Here is a 27,275-nt window from a genome sequence, read left to right as displayed (position 1 = left end):
TGTTTATTCTCACAAGTACATTTGCGGATTATCTGAAAAATTAGTTGTGCATCTTTAGTTCATTGACATAGATTAATACTTAATACATAATCGTTAGGTCCCTAAACCGCTAAGCGACTAAGAGTTAAGTTAGAGTTGTAAATTATTTTGATATTTCCAAACAATTAAGATTCATTTAACAAACCTAGATGAGAATCACATCGAACATTTAAGTAGGCAATTTCGTACTATTTTGTTCGCCTTAGCAATAACTCTAGAACTTAATGCTAATTGATTCACATGTTTAAGATGTTTTTCATCTAGACACAAAGGTCAACTTAATAAATAGGATATTTATTTAGATTTTCTAAATGTGATAGACTAAGCTTAAACATGCAAGATTACACGTTACCTCGTGTGAGTAATCGATGACTGAGTAAGCAAATTAAGAAAAACCTCACTACAATCTAGATTGGATATTTTGTCTCATTGATATTTCAATTTATTCGATCATGATCAAACTTTAATTCCTTTTTTCTTTTACGATTAAAGCACTCACAATCAATCGAACCTCCCCCTTGTTTACTATTACAATAAGTGCTTTAAGCGAGATTTATGGATAAGCCCTTCATCACTGGTATTGTTAGAGTGATGGAGAAAATATGGATTCAATTACTATCTCAACCACATATGAATTGGGAGATTGCAGCAAGAAAGACGACAAAGGATTTGCAACACAAACATTAGGATTTGAAGAAACGGTTTCAAATGGTGATTTGAAGAAAATAAGCAGAGAGAATTAAAATTTCATCTATATCATATTACAAATGAGAGTAAATAAAACTTGTGTACTTTACTTATTGAAGAGAACAGTAAAACATATGCGAACAAAGGTTTAGTTCAATCGACATCAGTACTGAAGACGAGGACCTCCAATAAACTCTAATAGTTGGCTTATCCAAGGCAAGTGCTGATTGCCCGCAATCGCCTTCTCTTCCATCTCCGCGTGTTTATCCTTCTCATTCCATTCCCCTCCACTTCCACAGAGTTGAGAGAGAGAGCTTAGACAATGGCGTTTTCACTCATGGCGGCATCCTCCCTTAGTATGCATTTTGGAAGAAAGACTCCAATTCGATGTTCTTCCTCTTCTTCCTCAGCTGTTTCTTCTCAGGCCAAATCGCTTCAGTTTGACCTCAAAACGTACTGGAAACAGCTGATTCTCGAGATCAACCAGAAGCTGGATGAAGCTGTTCCAATTCAGTACCCCGACCAGATCTACGAGGCTATGCGTTACTCCGTCTTGGCCCAAGGGGCCAAACGAGCTCCTCCGGTTATGTGCGTCGCCGCCTGCGAGCTCTTCGGTGTCGATCGCCTCGCCGCTTTCCCCACCGCCTGTGCCCTCGAAATGGTTCTTTTTCTTATCTCATTTTACGTTTCTGGTTGAGAATCGCTTAAATTCTCATATTCTGTTATTTCTTGGGGGCGTAAATCTAATTTGACTTGAAATTGCTCAATTCGAATACTCACTTGCAATTATAGTTTCCTGGTTGTATGTGTTATGTGTTATGCTTGCAATTTTCTGAAATAGTTCTCTCAATCGTCTCTAATTGTGAAGTTACCTAAACAGGGCTGTTCAATTCTATCTCTAGCTATAGATTATAATTAGGTAGGACAAACCAAGGGATGGCCGGGGGGAAATTCCCACAATCTTTTACATTATAGATTCTGGTTCTCAGAATCAGTGGTTCAACGCGTTTCAAATTGTGAGCTGATTTCTATTATTATATCTAGGATTGCTAGAACGTGGAAAGTGCACTGGCTTCCTTGGCTTTAATTTCGTACAGGGTTGGATGAATAAATGTAAGAGTACCCTTTAAAGGACTGTTGAGAGTAGAGAGTTTGATAGAAGATGTAGTGCTGAATAGTTCCTGTGTTCTATGATTTTTTCCTAACTGTGCTTTACTTGGTTATGTTTGCTCTAGTTAAATCACCAATCGACCCAAAAGTTTATTATCATCGACCCAAAAGTTTAAGATAATAAGTTACAACAAAATTTCATTATATGAATACTTCAATAGCTCTTATTTGATATCTGTACTTGTGTGTAATTCTCTTTACCTGTGTTCAAGTTTTTAGTAAATAGCCATTCTCAACTAGTCCTTACACCGAGCACATGTGTTTCATTTTATATTTTGTCTGTCTCTTTATTTCTTTTTATCAGCTTTTACAAGTCCATTAATTTCTAGAACTGATATCCAAATCCAAGTTATGATATCTCTCTAGTCTCTCCAAATGGAAAACTAAGTTATGGTGAGATGTAATCTGGGATCTAACGTTCAAGAGTATTAATAAAGCTCCTCAATTTTAGCCTTTGGAGATGGTTTTAACCTTCAGGGATTGAGAGAGCTTATTAATTCTTTGTAATATCAAAGTTAATGTGATAATATGTTCCTATGTAACAACCTACTGCATGTCACTAGATTATTTCAATAGCTCTTATCAACAAATTTCAATTTAGTTTCACAAATTGATCATGGGTCTTTTGACAGGTTCATGAAGCTTCATTGATCCATGATGACCTTCCTTGCATGGATGATGACCCCTCACGGCGTGGCCAACCTTCAAACCATACAGTTTATGGTGTTGACATGGCCATCCTTGCAGGTGATGCACTTTTCCCTCTTGGCTTCCAACATATTGTCTCACACACACCCTTTGATCTTGTTCCTGAGTCCCGCCTTCTCCGTGTGGTCGCTGAGATTGCCCGGGCTGTTGGTTCCAGAGGCATGGCAGCAGGACAGTTTCTTGACCTTGAGGGAGGCCCCAACTCCGTTGAATTCGTCCAAGAAAAGAAATTTGGTGAAATGGCCCAGTGTTCTGCAGTATGCGGAGGACTTCTAGCTGGAGCAGAAGACCATGAGATACAGAGATTAAGAAGGTACGGAAGATCGGTCGGCGTGTTGTATCAAGTAGTTGATGATATTTTGGAAGAACAATCGAAAAAACCCGATGAAACAGATGAGAGTAAGAGGAGAAAAGGGAAGAGCTATGTTGGAGTATATGGGATTGAGAAAGCTAAAGAAGTGGCAGAGGAGCTGAGGACCAAAGCTAAGAAGGAATTGGAAGGTTTTGAGAAATATGGAGACCAAGTGATGCCTTTGTACAGCTTTGTGGACTATGCTGCCGATAGGAGCTTCAGTTTTGAAACTTCAAGTTGATGAGAGGAGGGTGGAATCACCTTGATAAGGAAATAGGAGAGTTTAGAAGTCTCTTAATATAAACTAGATGGTCTTAATTTTACTAGTTGACCATTTTCTTTGGAAAATATGAGGGCAACAGGAACAGGATAGAACCATGTTGATTAAATCACACAGCCTTAACCCAAGAGGTGGAGAAAAGTTCTCAATAGATCGTGAAAAGTTTTTATCAATATGTCGATATTTCTATTGGAATTTTTCATAACTTGAAAGTAAAATATACATAGTTTCTGAAACGTTGGGAAAAGTTTTCAATATGTCGATAATTTGTTTCTAAGGTGCATGGCTAAGGGTAACTTTTCTACCTTACTGTCTTGTGGTTTCTTCCCCTTTTTATATATGCAAATCACATTGTCAAATAACCCAGGGACAGCGGCTACTCATGAACAATAGTAAAAATATCAAATTATCAATTTATACGCCTCTTTGAGGTTGCATAAATTAAAGTTTTAAACTAATAATTGAATTTAAAGCTTGAACTTACCATTTTTAACATTCTTTCGATTTTGTTTGAAAAATATTATGTGAAAGTTACAATTTGTATCAATTTAAATTCTAAATTTTCATAAGTGGATCAATTTAGATTTTCATCATGATTATCTTAAAAAATTATTTATACATTAATTCTCACATGTATGTTTTCAAATGTCGTTTTACAAAATGGATAGACCATTTTCAAAGAAAATCTTATTCTAAATTACTAAAGTTGGTCACCTATAAATCTCGCACAAAATTAATATTTGCTCTCAACCATTTCAAAGGTGATGTTATACAAATGTCAAGAATGTCTATTATGGAGAAATAAAATATAATAACATCATAAATATAGAATAGTAGAAAAGTTTTTTCGTTTTTAAAAAAAGGGTAAAATCGTAAAGAAAAATGATGCAGAAAATTCAACCAAACTAAAACTTCACGAACTGGGTTTAATCAATAATGCTAAAGGGCCCAATTACTAGGCCCAACCTCGTGGCCAGTGGGCTTAAATTTCCTTAGAAGCCCAATCCCTCATTCGTCTCCCACATTTGTCCTCTCGTCCCGTGTTTCGGCAGCCATTTTTGCTTCTGCACAGCCATGGCGTCCTTTAGCTTCGGCTCCCTGCTGATTCTCTCGGCGATCTTCAGGTTTATACTCATACTCTACGGCGAGTGGCAGGATGCGCACATGGAGGTCAGATACACTGATGTCGATTACATCGTATTCTCAGACGCTGCTTCTCTAATGGCGTCCGGACAGTCTCCCTACCTGAGATCCACATACAGATACTCACCATTGCTGGCGTTTTTGCTCATACCGAACTCTATCTTCCATCGTTGCTGGGGAAAATTTCTATTCTCGGCATCAGGTACCTTTACCTTTTCATTCGATTCGTTGAATTATAGTTTTCTGTTGGTTTCTGAATCAATTTTCTTGATTTCGTCTAGATTTGCTCGTCGGGTTCTTTATACGTACTATTTTGAAGAAACGTGGGGTTCCAGAAAATTTATGCATCGGTTCTGTTATGGTTTGGCTTTTTAATCCGTTCACGTTTACCATTGGCACCAGAGGAAACTGCGAACCTCTTGTTTGTGCAATGGTTCTTAAGATCCTTTTGTGTCTGATGAACGGTGTAAGTTTCTTTTATCTCTCAATTTACAATCGGAACTGTGTCAATTCGGTGAAGTTTCTTTTATCTCTCAATTTACAATCGGAACTGTGTCAATTCGGTGAAGTTGTTATAATTAATTATGCAAATTTGTAGATTGGAAGAGTAGGTGGTGCAAAAAATTTAACTTGTTTACATTGATATTAGGAGATAATTCACTCGATATTTCTGGAACTTGCATACTTTATATTTCACAATATTCAAATTTCTAAGTCCTAATCCTGTGTCGAATGATAAGTTGCAGGTTTCGTTAAATTTATGTGGAGTTAACATGACAATTAGCGCTAGTTTTCAAAGTAATTTGCTATTGTTAATATCCCATGTAAATGTAATGTAACTTCACAACATAACCAAAAACTCTGCTATTCAGGTTGAGCACAGCTCTATTGGCTAAGGCAAAGACATATACTATCAACCAAGAGGTTGGAGGTTCGAATTCTCCTCCTCAGACATTGTCGAATTAAAAACAGAACTAAACAAACTTTGCTGATGTAGGAAATCTTGTGTCCTCGTTTGGATTCTTTTATTTTGTATATTTTTGTTTTCTTGTATGTTCTTTAGTTCTTGAAGATCATCTTAGTTTATTATCTAGAAGTTACTCTTTGGTAACTATAACTTTATTAGTTCGCTGTCCCGCCTGTTGCTAGACTTTGTGTCACCGGTTACTGGTTTCCAGCCAACCTTAGTTTATAAATAGGTGGCTGCTTGTATTTAGCTTGTATTTAAAGGGCATTAGGGCATTCATTTTTGACAGAGAATTATTCTCCGCTTTGTATACATCATTTTCCATTTCGTACATAATTACTGCAAATATGCAGTAGCCTAGAAAAGTTCCTGTTTAGATTGTAGGATGCAACTGTTTATCGTGATATTCCTGCATTTGTTGGTACATTATCCACTTATAGTTTAGTATAACTCTCTTTCCCTGTAACAGGTCAGTTGCTACAAGCTGCATTTTGGTATGGACTCGTCGTCCATTTCAGAATTTATCCAATCATCTATGCCCTTCCAATTCTTCTGATTCTCAACCAGAATGTATTCAAATCTGGTCTGAATCCCGCTCTTCAAAAATGGAGCCAGGGTGATGAAAAGGTTCCCCAGAGCAATTTACCAACGAGGTTGGCTCATATTTTTAATCCATGGTTTCTATTAAGATCCACAATGACTAAGGAGAGAATAATTTTTGGCCTCGTTTCGGGTTCGATTTTCATCTTCTGTACTGCACTGTTTTACTATCTATATGGTTGGGAATTCCTGCATGAGGCGCTGCTCTATCATCTTACACGTACTGACCCAAGGCACAATTTCTCAATTTATTTCTATCACATCTATCTTCACCATGAACACGAGTTCTCGGTTGTGGAGAAGCTCATTTCATTTCTGCCTCAGTTAGTAGTGCAGCTCGTTCTCGTTTTATCGTTTGCTCAAGATCTTCCATTCTGCTGGTTTGCACAGACAGTAGCATTTGTGGCATTCAACAAGGTTCGTTTCCAAATCCATCTTTATAGATAAGAGTTAAGAAAAGATTACTGTCAAAATGTGTTGATGCTTATGAAGTTTTTTGAGAAACTCTTCATATTTGATCAACAGGTGATCACAGCACAATATTTTGTCTGGTTCTTCTGTCTTCTACCTTTGATTCTTCCTTGGAGTAAGATGAAGCTCAAATGGAAAGGAGTGTTATCGGTATCGATCTGGACGGGAGCACAGGTTCATTGGCTGATGTGGGGTTATTTGCTGGAGTTCAAGGGAAAGAATGTGTTGATTCAATTGTGGATGGCAAGCATCTTGTTCTTGGCTGCAAACACAGCCGTTTTGAGCTTAATCATCCACCAACACAAACTCACTGCGCTTTTCATGCTACCTGAAACCGCAGCTGACAATGCAAAGAAATCCAAGAAATCCAACTGATGCATTATATATGTATTTTATGAGTAGTTTTAATTGTTAACAGTTTTCTCTTTGTTGTTAATTTCCGAGTTTAGCTTTGAACGGAATTTTCAAAGGTGTATGCTTCATGTAGCATTTTTTTTTTTTTTTTTTTTTAAGAAATGTAATTTCAAATTCAAAATCTATATTTATCTAACATTTTTATCTTTTTAAATATAACCGTGCATTTTGAAATTTTAACCTAAAAATTTTGTTTTTCAATTTAGTCCACAAAATCTTTAAAAAATGCACTGTACTTTAATGAATTTATTCTTAACAAATGCATGATTTATTCTTATTCAACAAAATACAAATAGTTGCTTGCTTTTTATACTGAAGGATTGTTGAATCCCTTTTAGGCTCATTAGTGCCGCTACGTTGATTGAATTTTAAAGGATGAAATAATTATTAGGTAGGTTTTTTTAAAAAAAATAAAAATAAGATAATAATAATAATAATAATTTCCTTAAATTGTACTTGGATTTCTAAGTCATGAATTTGTTGAAAGCTTTCGTGATTTTATCAAATGCACAAATTAACCTTTTTGAGCGCCTAACCTCTCAATGGCAATTATATAGTTTATCATATATTTACTTCCCAAATTTTGTAACCAGTGGGCTGAACACTTGCTTGATACAACTTTTAACAGCTTCAGAAATAAATATTGAATTTATTATTTTTTTGGAATAAAATAAGAGGGTAGTTGCATAAATGGAATTCAAGTCCGAAATAATAAAATATGTAGTACAAAGATAAAATAATTGCATAAATAGAACAACAAATGGTAAAAGACTAAAAAGCCCATGCCTAGCCACCATTTTGCTCCATTCTTCCCGATTTTCTCAAATTGAAAGCTATCACTGATAGCTACTATTAATTGCTATCACTGGTAGTTACTATATGTGGTAGCTTCCGATTTGAGAAATATTAATATAATCTTGAAATATTAGCTTTTAATTTACTATCAATTATTAGTGGTTATCATTAATACACTTTCATTAATTAGAATCAACCTTAAAATATTAAGGTGAAGATTATCAGTGGCTATTAATGATATGCTTTTATAAGTAGTTATCAAAATTGAAAGAAAATCAATAACTTTGAAAGATGAGCTATACCAGTGATGAAAAACTATTAATGACTATCACTGGTAGACTTTCTAAATAGCTATCAACTTTGAAAGATTAACACAGTAGCTATCACTAATAATCTTCTAACATAGCTATCATTGACAGTAGCTATTGGTCACTATCACTGATAGACTTTCATCAATTAGAATTCGGCTTGAAATATTAAACACTCTAGGCTAGCAATGATATTTAGATTTCACCTAACTTTTATCACTGATTTCACTAATATCACTCATATTGTGATTATCAGTGATAGCTTTTTTTATCGATAATATCACTGGTAAGATGCTATCAATGATCTCACTATTATCATGCTATCAATAATAACTCTCTATTCTATCACTGCTATTAGTGGCAGTTTCTATTATCGATAGCAGTTTCTATTATCGATAACGTGCTTATTAACCCTTTCACTGATAACTACTAACCACCTTATTAACCCTTTCCTTATCTTTCCAAATATTCGTAATCTCTTTTTCTTTGATTGTCTATGTAAACCAAGTACACAATTATTCACACTTCTTATTGTTTTTAAGTATTCTAGTTTCTTATTAAAAATTTCTTTCTTTCAAATTTGTTTTGATTGACTTAGTTATGAATTGGGTATTTTTAAATCTTGAAAATTTAGAAATGAAAGGAAAAAGAAATAAAAAGTAAAAAATAAAGTGAAAGAAGCAAAATCCGGAGGGAAAATAAAGTGCAACAAGCCATTAGGGGAAGAAATTGAAAATTAGCAAAATAAAAAATTTCGAATGGATCCAAAAAAAAAATTCAATCCAACTAATATGCAACCCTAAAAAGAAGGAAGGATTAAACTGAAGAATTGTAGGACTTTACCCCGAAGGGAGCCCTTCCAGAAATTCTCAAAGGCCTGGGCCGAACCCAGGCCTAAGAGGGGGTTTGGAAATAGTTTTCAACCAGCAATTGACGCGCCTCGGTTAGAACCTCATTAGCTGCGTCATTGCCCCAAGCGCAAATGATAACATTCCTTCCTTCCACAGCCCCTCTTATAGCCGCCTTTTGATTTTATTTTTGGAACCTGGCCGATGTGGGATATTAACCAAACCAATACCTCCTTCTGCTGCTTACCCATCGTTTTTGGAAATATGCCCAAATATCCACTGACCCAAAACTTCCATCTGATCACTTTTTTAAAAGTTTTTTTTTTTTTTTTTTTTTTTTTTTTTTTTTTTTTTTTTATTATTATTATTATTATTATTTATGTGAAATACTCTTTCTGCCCTCATTTTTAAATGAAAATTATAAGATTCTTTGTTTACTTCTATTTTGTGGCCGTTTTCTAAATTATCTTTAGAGTTCACTTTTCTCGAGTGTTTCTCTTCGAATTTCTTTCAGCATTCAAGTACCTTTTAACAGTCAAAATGTATGATTTTAGCATCAAGTTCTTCTTAACTGTTTGCTTGTTTTGAGTTCTTCGAAACATGAATGTTTGTCTATAGCATCAAAAATTGATTTTCGTTTTTGCTTGAAGAATGAATAAAACGGTCTTGTGATTTGACTGTCTTACTCTTATGGTTTGCAATTGCTTAAAATAGATTGTCGATTCCGAAGGATATTGTTTGCAATCATTCATTAGGTATGCAATCACATGGAATAGGCTTTATGATTGTTGAGTCTAAGATTTGCGATCGTCTAATCTTTGCTTGCTTTAGTTTGTGATTGTTTGGTTGCTTAGAGATTTGTGATCAACATGGTTATTGGTCTGCAATTGTTAATCATATCCTTGGCGATCATTTACCACATTCTTGGCGATCACTAATCAACTACTTGGCAATTACTAAGTATAACATTTGCGATCATTAAGTTTGTTATGTTATTGATTCTCTTAATTTGTTTGTTTGTTGGGTTTTTAATATGGATAGTGTCCTTTCAAACAAATACTTCCTACCGATCGTATTTACCTTAAAAGAAAAAACTAAATTATTATCCACCTTGGCCCATACCCTTTACCCAAAAAGATTTCAACTTGATTCCCATCGTGGATCAGAACCTCCGTACCATTGATCTGCCAACCATTCTTAATCCACCAGCAACACTCAATCTGCTAGCCTCTATAAATCCACCAGTTGTTGCTAACCCTCCTGTTATTGATTGTATTAAAATGCACTATTGATTATTGTTGCATTAAATGCAAAATGTAGCAGAAAGGTGACAAAAGCATCAATGGAATATTAGCGTCTTTTAAGTCATTAGAGAACCAAGCTGCAAAAGTTCATTCCCAAAGTGAATAAGAAGACGAAACATTCATTGACTGGAGATAGTTGAGCCACCACCACCAAATCCAGAATTTGTTGTTCTAAAGTTCGAGAAACGAATAATTTAGAAGTATGACCTCGTGTTCCTAGTTGACAAGTTATGACAAGTGTACAATAAATGAGAACGATCTTCTAAAATGTATGAAGAACAACATAAGTGGAGTAAAAATGAGACCTAAGGAATTCAAGAATTTATTGAACATGTAGAACATAGACGATGTAAGTAAAAACTATATTTACGGTATAAAAAAATCTTACATTATAGTTTAGGATCAGCGATTATAAATCTTATGAAGGATAAACGTTAGCGATTTGAAGTATATGATTAGCCATCACAAATCATATGTTTCGTCATTGCTGATCTTAATGTCATGTGATTGTAACCTATATGTCATGCAAATTGCTAACCTTAGTTTTGTACATTGTTGTAGAACATTGACTTGTTCTTAATGCTATCACATCATAAGTTCCACTCAATCATTGGTACCAAAAACTAATTAATTCAAAATTAGAATTTACCAAATACTTTTTGCAGTTGATTTTTTTTAATACTATAATGCTTCATTAATCTAAGTTGTAGATTGTAGAGTTATCCAAAAACTTTAATAAGTGACAAGTGTAACGATTGCAACCTTTTACTTACAAGTTCATCTAAAAACACACCAATTCAACGAACAGAAAAGTATAGTTGTTGATTTTATAATTAAATTATGTGACCAACTTTTTCATTGGTTCAAATTGCCACCAATGTATTGAACTTAGATTGAAAATTTATATAACTTTGACAAAATGTATACACATAAGGTCTTCTAAATACGTGCATAAAACTCCTATTTTAACTTTTTAGCTTAATATTATGTACTAAATTACATTATGTAAATCCTCTCATAAAATTGCCAAAATATCTTATAAAAGGAATCCTCAAAATCTCAAACATACATAATAAAACTGAGATCTCAACTATCAGATTAAGGAAAAATTATCCCATGACATATAACAACTCAATTCATCCACTGTTTATACAATTATCCTACCATTCTGATAAGAAAGACGGAGGAATATCTGTCATTCAATCTACCCCAAGAATTCACTCAGAAAGTTCTCGGATACACATTCCTGCTCCAATAATGATTCATATAGTAAGCTAATTTTTTCTAAAAAAGTGAAATTCAGTAAGAGCCGTTGAGCTATGACTCTATGAGCTTGTCCTAGTTATATACAGAAATAGAACCCACAGATGTAACTTCAATTAAGCTTTAACTTGTGCAAAATTCTGACCATCTTCATAGAACATTGTAACCAACGAAACAAATGCAGAGGAGAAATCCAGGCCAGCAAGGGTTCCCTAATCTTATACTTTCAATAATCTATAGTTATGATGTACATAACTCCAGTATGAGGTACCTTTAGGAACAGAGTAACGCGCTGCAACGAACAATTATGAAGGATCTTATTTGTGGCGTTTGCTTTTCTTTGATTCTTTTCTCCTCTTTTTCTCAGACTTGTTTTTAGAATTATGGTCCTTTCTATGCTGTTTGTGTGAACTTCTTTTTGACCGTTTCCGTCGATCATTGTCTGTCTCCTTTTCGGAAGAGCTGCTTGATTTCAGAAAACTAGGCCTCTCTGGTCCATGAACAACACTTCTATCTGTAGCATTAGAGCATGATGGCCAACTCAAATCTGACTCATTGTTAGGGGCAAGGTATGGACCAGTTTCATCCATTCGTGACCCAACTGCACCTCTGCCACGCTTAGTCCTGCCACAAAGTTTAGAAACTGGTGTCAAGCCGCTAAAAGCTTTCTAAAGTAATTGTTAACGTTATCCAGTCGCATAATAGAAGTATCTAACCAAGGTACAAACAATCATGTATTTCCTAGAAGCACACACACACACACACACACACCTTGAGTGTAAGAATTCCTCAAGTTCTTCATCTTTTAAGCCTTGATCCTCCCTTAAGAGGCAATCCTCAGAAACTCTTTTATTAGATGGGCTTGAACTACTGGGAATATCATGGCTGAAATCACTGGATGCTCTGAAACTACCCTGCCTCCTAGAGGCGTTGTTCCCATCTCTTGACTTGCCTCTAAGTCTGTCATCCAATTCAAGCTCCTTTTGGCGAACTCTCCACATTTCATTCACTTCGACAGCTTTATTGGCTGTAATAAAAAACAAATATATCAGCTTGAAGCAACATAAGAGCAAGTATTCAAATAGAATCCATTTCTCAAACCCCAAACAAGAAAAGTACAGAAAAGGCCAGTTATTTAATTTCAAACATTGAAGAAAACCAATAAAACACCTAGAAGGTTTAGTGGTCATATCATTGAACCAAACATTAAGATTGTATTATAGATGAATGAAAACTTAAGAACATAAATCGAAGAAATAACCTTGTTGTACACCAAGAACAGTTGCAGTAAGGAAGCGGGAATTTGGACGACCCCTGACTTTAGGATGCCGTAGAAAGGCCTCCACACCATCTTTCTCAGCCTGACGACGCAATTCTGCTGCCTCTCTCATTAGAATTGCAGCTATTCTATTTTCTGTCTCAAGGTCCATTTAGTCACCTGAACATGTCGGTTACAAAATGTAAGTATCTTCACCATTCAAAGGAACAAATATGAAAACATCATCAAAACAAAAGATAAATTTCACAATGTAGGTGGGTTTCTTCTCAAAGACATGACAAACAAATATAAAATCAGTTTCCAGACCAAATGTAATACCCCAACTTTCCAAGACCTCTATATAGGGCCATCACCATATGCATGACTTGATAATAAAACCTCAAGAATAAATTTATTTTTCCTTAAGAAGAAAATAGCATAAAACATGCATAGGCCACTTTTAACAAAATAAAAAACACAAAACAGTTTTGCATCAAGATCCCTATTAAAATAAGAAAACAAATTGTTCGAATGTGAAAACAGAATGGCTAGTTCTGAATTTTAATACAAGCATTGAAATAATTTTAAAGACATGACTAAATGCAGAACGTGACAACTCTAGGCCCATGACACTGTCAATAGACTGTCTAGTACATTCTTGAAAAGAAGATTTTGGAAAGGTTGCATAATGAAAATTCTCAGCAAGAGACATTGATGTGCAAACACATGCAACATGACTATGCTTCCGTGTCTATTGCAGGGCCTAAACTCTCTTTCTATGGTTTTCACTCTTTCCCTTTAATACGCTGGGATGTGCACCACTTTTGTACACATCATTCTGTTTAGGAATTTTTGGCACAATCATTCAATTAGTTCGGACTTGTTTATTGTTGAATTGGGACCGAGACAAAAAAAGCTCTTCTATCGAAGAAGTGCATGCTTCCTTTGTTGAACTGCAAATGGTCTAGTAAAAAATTCCTATGAATAGACTTGGTGAAATCCAATACTTTGTATATCAAAAAAATGAAAGATCCATTAGGTCATCACTTTCATATACACAGAATCCACTGAACGTGCATCACTTTCATACACCTCAGGCCTCATTGTGTATCACTTTCATTCATACCAACCCTAGAACTTCACCTTCATGCATTAAAGCCTCTAGACATACACCACTTTTGTGCAATTAAATCATGCAGAAAAGGAGGGAAACCATTCAACGTTTTCATGTCATTAGTAGGCCTCAGACATGCATGAGGCCCCACATGGAAAATCAATTTCACAATGAGTGCAACATAATAAACCATCCATCCATAATCACATAATAACATGCATAACATAACATTTATGACTTGCATAAACTATATCATTTACAATTCAGGGCTTAATCATTTATGGGAACAGAAAATTCATTCACGATGCTCATAAATCAATGCATACAAATTCATGACATTTAAAATACATGACTTTCAGGGTTCATGACTAACTCCAGCGTTCACATAAAATATAGAGTAAACATTCAACCTTGTCCTTAAGGCATTCCAACCGTAAGATCACTTACACCGTAATGGAATTCCAACAACTTTCAAAAAGTAATTCGGTACAACTTAGAAGTCCTTGATGACCCTAGATCAAATTTAATCCATAAGAGCTTTAGCTTTAACCATTGTTACTCTGCAACTCGAATTAAATGCTTATGAACTTGCCTCAATAACTTTCCACCACAAACCAAACAATCCTTTGACTTGCAACCTCCTCAAACCACTCCTAAACCATACACTTAAATTAACACCAACATCTAAGGCCCGAGTACATGCTGTAAATTACACTAGAAAGTCTTAAAAGAGTTTACCCAAGCTATCTTTTACTATGAAAATGTCTCCAAATCTCATCCAAACCATACAAACCTAAACACAATGAACTTTCTAGGGTTATTGTACAATTTTCAGCATTTAAATTGAGTTCGATAAGCAACTTAGTGTAACATTGCCCATTAAGTTCTGCCCAAAAACTCAATTACTTGTCGATTCGTGTTCAAATAGGTTCGAAATCGCAGATCTAAACTCTAAGGGTTATGGGTAACCTGAATCAAATGGCCGAAAAACCAAAACAAACGAACACTAAGCCCAAAATCCACTTTACGTCTTAATCACCGTCGAAAACGGCGGCGGTGGTGAAGCGATGACGAAACGGCGGCGCACGAGACTGAGAACGAGAAAGGGAAAGAAAACTGTAAGCCGAAAGAAACAAGGAGAGAGAGCGCAAACGGAGGGGAGATAGAAGGAGACTAACCGGCGACAAACGGAAGCCGATCGGAGGATGAGGCGGCGCTTGACCAAGGCGAGCGGCAGTGTCCGACGAGTTTGTGCGCGAGAGAGAATCGGAGAGAGAGAGGTAGAGAGTGCGATGGTCGTGGGGGGAGAGAAAACGTGAAGTTGAGATGATAGTCAATTCTCACAAAACCAGACATTAATTTTTTTTAAAAAAAATAGAATATGTATATGTATGTATATATTCTTTGTGTGTATATATATTTTGGAGAGAAATTAACCAATTTTTGTTTTTAATTTTTAATGAGAAACATTTGATTTTCTTTTTTAGCTGTTTAGTTGATGTTCATTAAGATATCTTACTTAATTTTATTCATTAAAAAATCTAATTTTATCACTAATATATACTACAAATTAAATAAAGAAAAAAGATATTTAAAACAATCATATTTTATCCTCTAATCTCCTATTCATTAATTTTTTTATATCACATTTTATCTATAATATCTAAAGTTTAAATATGAAGGATGTGTGAACACTCGACGCAGAAGTGGATCTTAACCCAATTTTATTTTTACAGAAATATATGTAATTTCAGAGAACGAAAATATCGAATGCATTCTAATTAAGCATGCTATGTAGAATTTTTAGAGGAAATAAGGGATTTGGAACTACTTACCCTTGAAGACCAAAATATTTTCACGTTTCCTCTCGGGTCATGAACTCCTCAAATTCTTCTACTAACTAGAACTCACCAAAATTATAGCAATACAAAAACACCTTAGTTCTCGGAGGGTGAAAAATGTTGAGAGTTGTGGGCTTCGGTTTTAATTTTGGTAGAGGGAGGAAGAGTTTTGTTTTGAGAGAAAAAAAGTGTTGTTTTTTCCACGTAAGAACTGAGGAAAAGATGGATAAAATATATCCAAAAACTTAATATAAGTTCCACGATTAATGAGAGAATAAATGGGTCCCTCCATAACCAATTGATTTAAAAACCATGTTTTTACATAGTTTTGATCTCTAACTAATATCTATTTCATGTTAAATATTTTTTTTTTTTTTCAAAAAGTCACATTTTAACTTTAATTAATGTATTAAAAAAGAGAAAAATATTTTTTTAGAAAATCACATTTTATCTCTAACTAATATCTACTTCACCTTAAATAAAGGGAATTAAAAAAAAAAATCACATTTTATCTTTAACTAATATTTACTTCGCGTTAATTGAATGATTTTTTTTTATCTCTAACTAATATCTACTTCACCTTAAATAAAGAAACATTTATAAAAAATCACATTTTTTTGTTTAAAGTATGTCATCTTTTTTATTTCTTTTATCATTTAACGTAAATTGTGTTTACATTTGTGTGAGATTGAGATTAGATTGAATAGACTTTTCAACTTATACATGTACATTTTATTTTCAACGTTATGAAATATGTGCAACGTACGAAAATTCATGTAATAAGGAGAGAACAAAATATGATATGTTAATAATGAAAATAAAAAGAAAATATTATAAAATATTATAAAATTATGATGAGATGTTAATAATGAAGTATCAAATTAAAAATAATCACAATATATAATTGTTGGATCATAAAAGAGGGATAGGTGCAAAAAGGGCAAACCAAAGTACATTAATTAGGTCATAGTCCACATGTTTGTTGTTTGCAAAAATGGCAAAAACAAAGTTCATCCTACATATAAACGGTGTAAAATGTCGCAAATGTCCTCACTACTAATATACACTTGATATATTCTTGATACACTTCACTAATACACTTAGGCTCCGTTTGAGATTACTATAACTTTTAAAATACTACTGATATACACTTTATATACTATTGATACATTCTTGATACACTTCACTAATACACTTAGGCTTCGTTTGAGATTACTATAGTTTTTAAAATAATTGCTGGCAGCTGGATTTTTAGAAAAATCAGTTGTGAAATGAAGTAAAATAATGTTTGGTAAATTTTTAATTTTAATTAAAAATTCTAGTTACATTAATATTGATTTAGTATAATTTAGCTATATGAACCAAACTAGGCTTATTTTTTCAATTATTTTCATATGGATAATTAATTTATAATTTATTTAAAATTGTATGTGATTTAAATTTTAACTAATTTTATTTAATATAAATTATTTTATAATTTTTTTTAAAAAATTTGTTATAAAAAAATGAATAAACTATTATTTGAAAAGAAACCTAAGAAATTATATTAATTTGAAATAATATTATTAAATATATTTATTTAAATGGTAAAGAAGTTAGCAAATTTTTAGAAAAACTAAATCTAAAAGTTAGTATCTAGTAACTTTTACACGTTAGTTAAAATTAAGAAGTGATTCTGATAGATGATTAAATAATTCATTTTACCAAACAAGAGATGTAAGATTTTCTCATAATAGTTTTTTACGATTTCAAACGCAATGACAAACGAAACCTTAAATGATATACTTGATATATGTGATAATAATATGCTTGACTGATATACTTGATATACTTGTCAATCATGTACTCATGTATATTGCTGAAAAATTTGATACACTAAACTGACATATTTGATAATGATGAACTTGATTAATAAACTGTTGATAAATTTTTCAATCAATCATTCGTTTATACTACTGATAAACTTGATACACTTGATAATGATATACTTACTAATATACTGCTAATAAACTTGATAATGATACATTCTTTGATAATATTGATATCTTGACTGATATACTGCTAATATACTTAATTGATATACTATCGATAAACTTGATAATAATGCACTTGTTTATACTATTGATTACTTTAAAATTTTCTTCCCCCGTTATTTACCTTTGTCGGCTGCTACATGTCTGGCCATCGGTTGTCACTTTTCTCTCTTTATTTCTCTTTGTCTATCAATTGATTGTTTAGGGCAAATATGAAATAGAAAATTATTCGAAATCTAGATTTTAAGTTTTTGCCATATTTACAAAATATCAAATATGGGTGATACACCTACAAAATAACATAAAATTGTCGGCCGTTGCTATTTCCCTATAAAAAAAACCAATAAGTAATCAATGATAATTATTAAAAAAATGAATTTTTGTACTAACTTAATATAACCAATTCTAGTTTATTAATTAAATATATTTAAAATATTTTTAGCCAACTAATTAATAATTTATGTAAATAAGTAATTGCTTTCATTGAATAAATTTTTATTCGTAAGAATAAATTGAGTATATATATATATATATAAAATATTTTGATATCAATTGAGTAAACATTTTAAGAGATTATTATTAATTTATTAAAACAAATAATTATATTAATTTTTTAAAATAGTTATTTAATTAATTAACTATATTCAAAATGAAATTATATACAAAATAAAAACGGAGAAAAGGGGAAAAATAGAAAATACACCGTTGAAAAAAAAATGAAGATGTATAGAATTTTGCATACATTTATTAATTCTCGTACTTAAAACTCTTCAACCAAACGACTCTAAAAATGTATAAATGTCAAGATTCTTTAATTTATTTAATTTGAAAACGAAAAAAATTCTTTAATTTATTTAATTTGAAAACGAAAAAAATTCTTTAATTTATTTAATTTGAAAACGAAAAAAATTCTTTAATTTATTTAATTTGAAAACGAAAAAAATATACATATTTAAACAAAATTTAATTTTAAAAACTAATCTACACCAACAAAATCAAATAAACATTAACACATCTAGACAAAAAAATGAATAACATTTTTATCTTTTTTATTTTTGGGTAGGAAGTTTCGAGCATAGAAAAAATTTGCTATATATATATATATATATTTGATTTTATTTATTTAATTTATTTTGGAGCAGTATTATGAGTAAATAAACTGCCTCGGTTGCAATAGTCTGAAAAATCTAGGTAATTTCTTAATTTTTATTTATTTATTTATGAAAGAAACCTCGATTTTTAATTAATCAATTTATTTTTATCGAATTACAGATTCAAAGTATATGTTGAATACATGGTTTATATATAAACCAACTTAGTGAAGTATATAAATTATAAACCACATTCACCAATTAGCCTTGCTTATTACCAATTTTTGTTCGTTTTTTCTTATTAATTTTAATTAACATGTATATTTGCACATTTTCATGTTATTTGTTAGGTTAAATCTTATTTTCATCCATATTTATATTTGTGAAGGTTTTGTCCCTTTTTAGTTTGATTAAAGTAATTAATAGGGTTTAGGGTAAAATAAGTAGGGTTTTTTGGATTTACATTTGTTTGGCCAAAAGGCTCCAATCCATTTTGGGCATTAGCTAAGATTGGTATCATTTGAAAATTGGAAATACCCTAAAAAAACATAAATGTAGTAATGGACTTGGGTTTTATAAACCCTTCTCTTGAGTCAAAACCCTATAGAGCCTCCATCCATACATCAACCCTAGAGTCTCTATCCATGCACCAATCCTAGAAACAACTCAAACAACAAGAGAGTTTAGTGTTCGTAATTTCAAAGAAGAAAGAGTCGAGAAATAGAATGGGTTCGCCGAATAGACGAATCAAATTTTGGAGAAAAAAAAAATTTGTTTCACTTAGTGAAAATGAGTTTTATTACTATATGTTGACATCAACTTTAGGTGAAATTACTAAAATGAATCTTACCCATGTGAAATGGGCTTTTCCGATCTCTCACTCTCTCACTCTCGCTCTCTTGCTCCCTTTTCTCTATCACAGACCGATCTCTTCTCTCCCTTTCTCTCATTATCTTGTTCGATCTTGCTCTCTGATCTCGCTCTTTAACGATCAATCTTGCTTTGCAACACAAATGAATAGAGAGAGAGATGAAGAAGAAGAGTGAAGAAAAAGAAGAAGAAGAAAAAGAAAAAAAAAAGAAAAAGAAGAGGAAGAGGAAGAAGAAAAAGAAGAGGAGGAGGATAAGGAAGGAAGGGAAAAATAAATGAGTCTATTAAATATAAAAGAAAGGGAGATGAGAACTATTTTCTTTCAGGTATGTTTGAGATTCTTCTAATTTTATTTGTAGAAAAAGGTAATGAATAAACTAAGTTCTGCAGTAAAAAAAGAAGAAGAAGAAGATCAACATAAAACAGAGGTAACATACTTTGAGAGGTAGGTTCTTTTTTCTCTTTAAAAAAAATGTAGCAACATAAAAAAGAAAGATTTGAGAAATAGAATGGCTTTGCTGGATGGACGACCTAAATTTTTGGAGAAAAAAAGAGATTTACCTCGCTTATTGAAAATGAAGGTTTTTTATTCTCTATCAATGTCAAGTTCAAAATGGACTTTCTCACTCTCTCACACTCTCACTCCTTTTCTTCTCTCATAAATCGCTCCACTCTCTTCCTTTCTCTCATGGTATTGCTCAATCTCGTTCTAAGGTCTCACAATTCGACACTCGTCTCGCTTTGCAACACAAATTGAATAGAGGGAGACATTAAGAGAAGGAATAAGATGAGAAAAAGGAGGAGGAAGAAAAGGAGGAGGAGGAAGGGGAAGAAGAAAAGGAAGGAATGATGGAAGGAAAATAAATGTAAGAGAAAGAGAGATAAAAACTATTTTGAGATCCATAAAGAATAAATTGTACTTGGATAGTGGATGCTCAAAACACGTAACTTGAAATCAAACAAAGTTTGCATATCAAGAAAAGAAAGATATAGGATAACAAAAAGGTAAAATGATTGGCAAAGGTAACATAGGTAATAGTTCAACTTTTATATATATATATAAAAGTTGAAAATGTTTTACTTGTTAATTGTTTAAAGCATGATATGTTAAGTTTTAGTCAGTTATGTGATGGATAAAGATAAAAATGTTTACCTTATAGACTTAATTGATTGTCACATGGTAGATAATAAATGTTTGATTGTGTTGCATGATGATTCTTGGTTTTGACATAGAAGATTAAGACATGTTAGCATGATTTAATTTCAAATATTTCTAAAAAATCCTTGTTAGAGGTTGTCCAAAATTAAACTTTGAAAAAGATGAAGTTGTGATGCTTGTCAAATGGGTAAATAAACTAAGTCCTCTTTTAAACCAAAGAAAATGGTTTATATTTCTAGGCCTTTGCAACTATTACATATGGATCTTTTTGGACCAACTAGAGTTCCAAAGTGGAAAACATTATGCTTTTATCATATATAGTTGGAGATTTCTCAAGATTTACTTGAGTTTTATTTTTATCTCACAAGGATGAAACTTTAAAAGATTTTATTAGTCTTTCAAAAAGAATTCAAAATGAAAAAGGTTTTATGATTTCAAATATTAGAAGTGACCATGGAGAACTTGATAATGCTTCTTTTGAAAATTTTATCATGAAAATTGTATTTATCATGTTTTTTCCTCTTAAAAAGCACTCCAACAAAATGGTTTTGTAGAAAGGAAAAATCAGTCTTTACAAGAGTTAGTTACTGTTGGGTTGTCTTTTGATTTCAGGCCCAAATGATGAAGATGTCCGATCCAAGACTAAAGTTTGGTAGAATGAAAGGCTCTTGTGAGGCCACAAATTTTAGCTCAGTTGTCTCCACGTGGTAAGAACCACTGTCTTTGATCAGAAGAATCAATGTGCTCTGAAGCAAAACTCTCTGGTAACCAAAATCCCCTTTCACTTTCTCTTAGCTCGTTTACAGAAACTCTATTTTCTCTTTAAGGTTCTTAATGTTCTTTGTGATATCTGTACACAGTGAAGAAAAGAATCAAACATGCAAATGGACAAAGAGGAAGAGGAAGAGGAAGAAGAGAGCAACACAAGCATGTACGTGGTTCAGCAAGGTGATGCCTACATCCATAGGAAGGGAGTTAATTCGTTTATTAAAGACTACAAAGATAAGTTTTCTTTCTTCTTTTACAGATCTTGTACAAAACAGAAGTGAACAACTTATAAATGATTTGAATGTAACACATATATATATAATTACAAGTCTGTTAAAGAAAGAAAAAATAGTTGTTAAGCTGTTGAGATTATTTTTTTTTAAATCTCCACCTTAATCTCAACTTGGTAGTCTTCTTCCTTCTAGATCTGACCATTGTTTACCCTTTTTCAGGTAACATGAAGCCAGTCTGTTCGAGACATTTAGAGAGATTGAGCTTCGAGACTGGTTTGGTAAGCATGTCAACTGTGTTCTCCGAGGTATGTACCTTAAGAACTTCGATTTCTCCTTATTCAATCCCGTCTCTTACGAAATAGTATTTTATATCTATATGTTTTGTTCATGAATGGTATTGCGGGTTTTTGGAAAGATGGATAGCACTTTGGTTATCACAGTAGATTTTAACTACTGTTTGTTTAATACCAAAGTCTTCCATCATGCCCTTTAACCACAATGCCTCTTTTATAGCTTCTGAAAGTGCCAAGTACTTTGCTTCAGTAGTTGATCGGGTTGTGATTGATTGCAAATTGGCCTTCCAGCTTAGTAAATTAGGACCATATAGGAAAAAATAGCCTATTAGTGATCTTCTTTTATCTTGATCCCCTACAAAGTCTGAATCAACAAACCCATATAGCTCAAGTTCTATCTCTTGAACACTTTGGTAGATTAGCTTAGACTGTTTAGACCAGAGTAGATACTTAAGTATCCATTTAGTAGCTTCCTAATGTCTTCTTCCAGGGTTAAACATGTATCTACTAACTAGGCTTGCACAATAGAAAAGATCAGGCCTAGTTGAAATCATTAGATACATTAAGCTGCCTACTGCCTGACTATAGGGAATCAATTGCATCTAGTTTAGGTGTTCTAAGTTAGTTTCATTAGGTGAATTAGTTGAGGATAGTTTAAAATGATTTGCAATGGGTATAGTGACAGGTTTACCATTAGACATATTAAATCTTCTAATGATCTTTTCATAGTAATTAGCTTGACTAATGGTAAGAGTAGAGGAACCCCTGTCTCCATTGATCTCAATCCTTAGGATCTTCTTAGACTGACCCATATCTTTCATGTCAAACTATCTCTTTAGGAGATATTTGACATGTTTTATATCTTCTTTCGAACTCCCAGCTAGTAATATATCATCCACATAGAGAAGTAAGTAAACTTTGTTCTTGTAGGTAGTTGAGTTCACATAGGTACAAATGCCATAGGTGTTTTTTCTGAAACCCAATACTCTCAATGTAGTCATTGAATCTTATGTACCAGCATCTAGGAGACTGCTTAAGATCACAGATGGACTTATTTAAAAGACAGTAGAGGTCCTATTTTCCCTTTTCTTCAAAACCCTTTGGCTGAACCATGTAAATAATCTCATCTAGGTGGCCATGTAGGAAAGCTGTCTTTACATATAGTTGCACTTGGCATCATTCACATTTGATTGCATAATTATGATTGAAAGGGCGGACACTTTTGTTTTTTAAATGTTTCATCAGGAGAACATTGAATTTCTTATTTCGCCTTTTTGGTGATAATAAAAGAGGGAGAATATTTTTGAGGTCGTAAGAGTTATTGTTTTTGTAATCATAAAAAAGGGAAGATTGTTCGCTTTAAGGCTTCAATTCAAATCAAGTATTTTGATGATAACAAACGTATGTTGTTGTATTAATGATTTTGTGTTTCAAAATATTTATCTTGTAGAACTTAAAAAGACGATTTTAATGCATCTTTGTTCAAATTAGAGTTCAAACGAAAAAAAATATGACTAAAAGAAGTTTGAAATCAAATTTTGATGTAGTCGATAACATGATAGTAATGTGGCAAACATGCATCAATTGTAAGATGACATATGATGAGTTGTTGAAGAGAGATCAAACCAAAAAAAGGAGAACAGTAAGATCACATGAGGTTGCAACATGTGACATCCCAAACCTATGATACAAAAATGGGGAAAACGTGATTCCCTTCCCAAATCTCTTTTCTAATTTTTTCTTCAATTGCTATTTCTAAATCCTTCAAATTTCATAATCAATTCTTCTTTACACTCCTAGTCACCTTTTTGGGGGAAAAAAAAATTCAGCAATTATTTTCCTCCATTGTTCATCCTCCAAGTACTTAAAAATTCATCTCTCTCATTTTTGCAAAATTTTTCAAGTGTAATATGTGAGAAAATTGTTGAAATGTTGAGCTAAAATGGTTGATTTTACCTATTTGAAGGTGATTTTTTTAATTTTATTTTTCTTTGGGTTTTGTATTAAGGTGTGGGTCAGAGAAAAAGAAATTGGTTAGATCATGAACCAGTGAAAAGGATCTGAATTTCGTTTTAGCTTAGGTGAGAAAAAGAAGGTCATATAGGTTTTGTTCTCACCCCAAGAGAACTTTTCTCGGTAAAATGCCCAAGAAGAATTCTTAGAGATCGGGTGTAAACAAATTTTCAAATCACTATAAATTTCAGTGGATTCTTTTCCCTAAACTTCTTTTATTTATCATTTAGTTTCTTTTCTAATTTTTAGATTGCATGTTTGGATTGATTTTTTGCTTTTCATAATTGCATTATTAATAATTAACCTAAATTGGTTGCTTGGAGTTATTTTCTTAAATTAAAATTTAAGTTTAGATGTCACATTACTTTCAAACTTAAAATTGGTAGTTAACTCTATTCATCTCCTCAAGTGTTGCCATTAGATAATCTTATAATTTTGACATCCCTCAAACTTGTCTATTCAGTCTCGACTTTTCACTTCATCACTTTTTTGTTCCATTGTTTTTCAAAACTTTTTGTCCAGATTGATAACCCTTATGGTAAAAATATCTAGTTACAGGCAAGAATCACGTATTTGGATAAATATTCATTTTTTAAACTAACCTTTCCAACAAATGACACGTGTCATGCATGCCCTAGCCACTTGACCAATCCAAAAAAAAAAAAAAAAGGAATAATTCTCTACATCATTTTCTTTTTCTCTCTCTTTTTTTCCCCTTCTTTTCATGAAAAGCCTAGTGACACACTTACATATATAATACTCACCCCCAAACTTAAGGAAGGAATGTTCCCATTGACAAAAATGAAAGGTTTTCAAAACAGAGGTGTTAGACTTTTAATTTGGCTAAATTGTTCTCCTATTATGTTGGGCTATTTTAAACATATGGAAGACCAGCTACTAAGAAGGTTTGGCAAGAAAAAGGTTAAAAGAAACTCATGGTTTTCAAAACTTTGACAATTGCTATGTATGAAACTTTTAAAGAGTAGAGATATGGTCTAGATTTCATCATTGATGTTAACTTTACTCAAATTCATAGAAAGCTCATGCTTTAAACTTCATATACCAATGCCATTTTTCTTTTTCATATATGCTTCAAATTCCAAAATGCTTCAAAAGGCCAAAGAAACTAAAAACTAAAAAAACTAAAATGCTAAAAACTATACAAACTAAAAGAATTAATAATAATAATAATAATAATAATAATAATAATAATAATAATAATAATAATAATAATAATAATAATAAAAGTCCAACTCCCCTAGCGATCAACAGAGGAAGAATATCATCATCTTCTTCTTCTTAAATTTTTGTTGGGAAAAATGGTATATATAGAACTGAATATATTAGCAAACTGATTGCACCTCAATTACTAGAAACAATACACTCAATGTATGATATTCAAACTCAAATGAAAACCAGATACCAAAGACTTGAAAGAATTTCAAAACCTTTGGAGATTTAAAAACATAGTCGAGGCACGCTTTTGGTGAGCACTGTCCTGAAGATAATTATTCGTTCTACACGGGCTGCAAGCAAACTACAACAATCGTCTTAGTAGGATACAATGACTACTCCGGTAGAATTGCAATCTCAAACTACTAGGATATGGCAAATTCTTAGATACTTGCTTTCAACTCAACTCAAGCACAAAAGAAAAAAGAGAAAGAAATGAGAGACTCTTCAATTTGGATGAGATGCTACAAATGAATAACCAAGTTGCTATTTAGGCTAGCAACTTGGTTACTCTCCAAATTACAAAACAAAATCAAATAAATAAAAAAAATTGAAACATTTGTCAAATTTAACTCAATTGAGTTGTTACTTGACAAAAATCAAACATAACTCATCAAATTGAAAAAACTACAAATTTAACTTTCATACATATTCAATTTGTACATGAAACATCATTTTAATTTGAAGTTTCAATTCAATTTGAAAGATTCTAAATAATGAATTTAATCTAGACAATTACATTCATTTTGTGTTTCAAATCTTCACTAAACCTTCACTTTCTTTCACTATATATATCCAACAATCCCCCACATGAAAGAAAGTTAGAAAAATCAAATGAAATCGTTGAGAGCAAACAAACAAGCTATGCATTAGGAGATATGTCTTTTGGACTTGAATCTTCCTTAGTGAATATCCATCAAATTTACCGAAGAAATAGTGAGACTAAGCTCTGGAACTATACTTTTTCATTGGTGAATTGAGACAATAGATATCACATACAACTCGTCTTTTATCTTCGAGTTCTATACATTTGTGTCCATTTTAGTCTTGGACAAAATTCTAAATTCATGAGAGCTTTAGAGAACATAAGCCATTTGATAAGTTCTCATAGAAGCGATCCCACTTCTACTCTCATATAGGTAATATGATTAAGAGCATCTTGTCACTACTCCTCTTGTAAAACAAGATATCAATATAACCTTAACATCAAAAGATCACACACTCTAGAACATCACAGAAATGGAAAGAAACTATAAGTTTCTTAGTGTGTCAACTATGAATTATCCAATTAGTTTATCTATTGAAACTAGATCTTGGAATCTCTAATCAACTATTTTAGGTTACCACCAGATATCTCATTTCGTAGGCTTTAGCCTTATTTCACTCGATGTATATGTGACTTGCCCTCTTGACAATCCTTTCGTCAAAGGATCTGTAATATTCTCTTTCGACTTCACATAATTAATGAAAATTGTTCCATTAGAGAGTAATTGCCTTATCGAATTATGCATGTGTCTAATATGTCGTGACTTGCCATTATAGACATTAATTTTGACTCTCATAGAAGCTGCTAAATTGTCATAATAAATACGTATTGCACTTATAGGCTTTGGCCACAATGGAATATATCTTCAAGAAAATTTTGGAGCCATTCAACTTCTTCTCCTGCTTTATCAAGAGCTATAAACTATGATTTCGTAGTAGAGTGTGCTATACACATCTGTTTTGAAGATTTTCATGATACAACTGTTGCACCTAAGGTAAAAACATATCGATTGGTTGATTTAGTCTCCATACTATCAGAAGTCCAATTAGCATCACTAAATCCTTCTAATACATGTGGATACCTCGTATAATGCAATCCATAATCTATAATGTGCTTCAAGTACCTTAAAACTCTGATTAACACATTCCAATGATCATGCCCAGGATTGTTGGAGTATCTTGCTAACCTTCCTATTGAATAGAAAATATTAGGTCTTGTACAATTCATTATGTACATTAAGCTACCATCTAGAAT

At 32.5% G+C, this 27,275-nt stretch overlaps 3 protein-coding genes and 1 non-coding gene across 6 annotated transcripts; 2 read left to right on the top strand and 2 right to left on the bottom strand.

Moving 5' to 3' along the window:
• Positions 1-887: 887 nt before the first annotated feature.
• LOC120078383 (heterodimeric geranylgeranyl pyrophosphate synthase small subunit, chloroplastic-like) lies at positions 888-3,484 on the top strand. The gene is made up of 2 exons (XM_039032649.1): positions 888-1,387; positions 2,529-3,484. The coding sequence occupies exons 1-2, from the start codon at positions 1,049-1,051 to the stop codon at positions 3,195-3,197; spliced, it is 1,008 nt and encodes a 335-aa protein (XP_038888577.1). The 5' UTR covers positions 888-1,048; the 3' UTR covers positions 3,198-3,484.
• A 777-nt stretch (positions 3,485-4,261) lies between these two features.
• Positions 4,262-6,903, top strand: LOC120078591 (GPI mannosyltransferase 1). Its single transcript, XM_039032879.1, has 4 exons — positions 4,262-4,581; positions 4,661-4,843; positions 5,816-6,363; positions 6,472-6,903. Exons 1-4 carry the CDS (start codon positions 4,311-4,313, stop codon positions 6,790-6,792), a joined length of 1,323 nt encoding a protein of 440 aa, XP_038888807.1. The 5' UTR covers positions 4,262-4,310; the 3' UTR covers positions 6,793-6,903.
• A 1,866-nt stretch (positions 6,904-8,769) lies between these two features.
• Positions 8,770-8,921, bottom strand: LOC120078826. Its single transcript, XR_005482108.1, has one exon. It is a non-coding gene; the product is annotated as a U4 spliceosomal RNA (small nuclear RNA).
• Positions 8,922-11,184: 2,263 nt separating this feature from the next.
• Positions 11,185-15,090, bottom strand: LOC120078717 (protein FAM133). 3 transcript variants are annotated; one of them, XM_039033017.1, is made up of 5 exons: positions 14,900-15,090; positions 14,691-14,812; positions 12,611-12,787; positions 12,121-12,376; positions 11,185-11,973 (listed from the first exon to the last, which is right to left on the bottom strand). In XM_039033017.1, exons 3-5 carry the CDS (start codon positions 12,777-12,779, stop codon positions 11,667-11,669), a joined length of 732 nt encoding a protein of 243 aa, XP_038888945.1. In that variant the 5' UTR covers positions 12,780-12,787; positions 14,691-14,812; positions 14,900-15,090; the 3' UTR covers positions 11,185-11,666. The 3 variants fall into 3 exon arrangements, with proteins under 3 accessions (XP_038888945.1, XP_038888946.1, XP_038888947.1); XM_039033018.1 differs by having other exon boundaries at positions 14,750-14,812; XM_039033019.1 differs by lacking the exon at positions 14,691-14,812.
• Between the last annotated feature and the right edge of the window lie 12,185 nt (positions 15,091-27,275).

This window comes from Benincasa hispida, chromosome 5 (genome assembly GCF_009727055.1).
Source record: "Benincasa hispida cultivar B227 chromosome 5, ASM972705v1, whole genome shotgun sequence".
Lineage (NCBI taxonomy): Eukaryota > Viridiplantae > Streptophyta > Magnoliopsida > Cucurbitales > Cucurbitaceae > Benincasa > Benincasa hispida.
The sequence above is the reverse complement of the archived record's forward strand: the minus strand, read 5'-3'. Positions and strand labels throughout refer to the sequence as shown.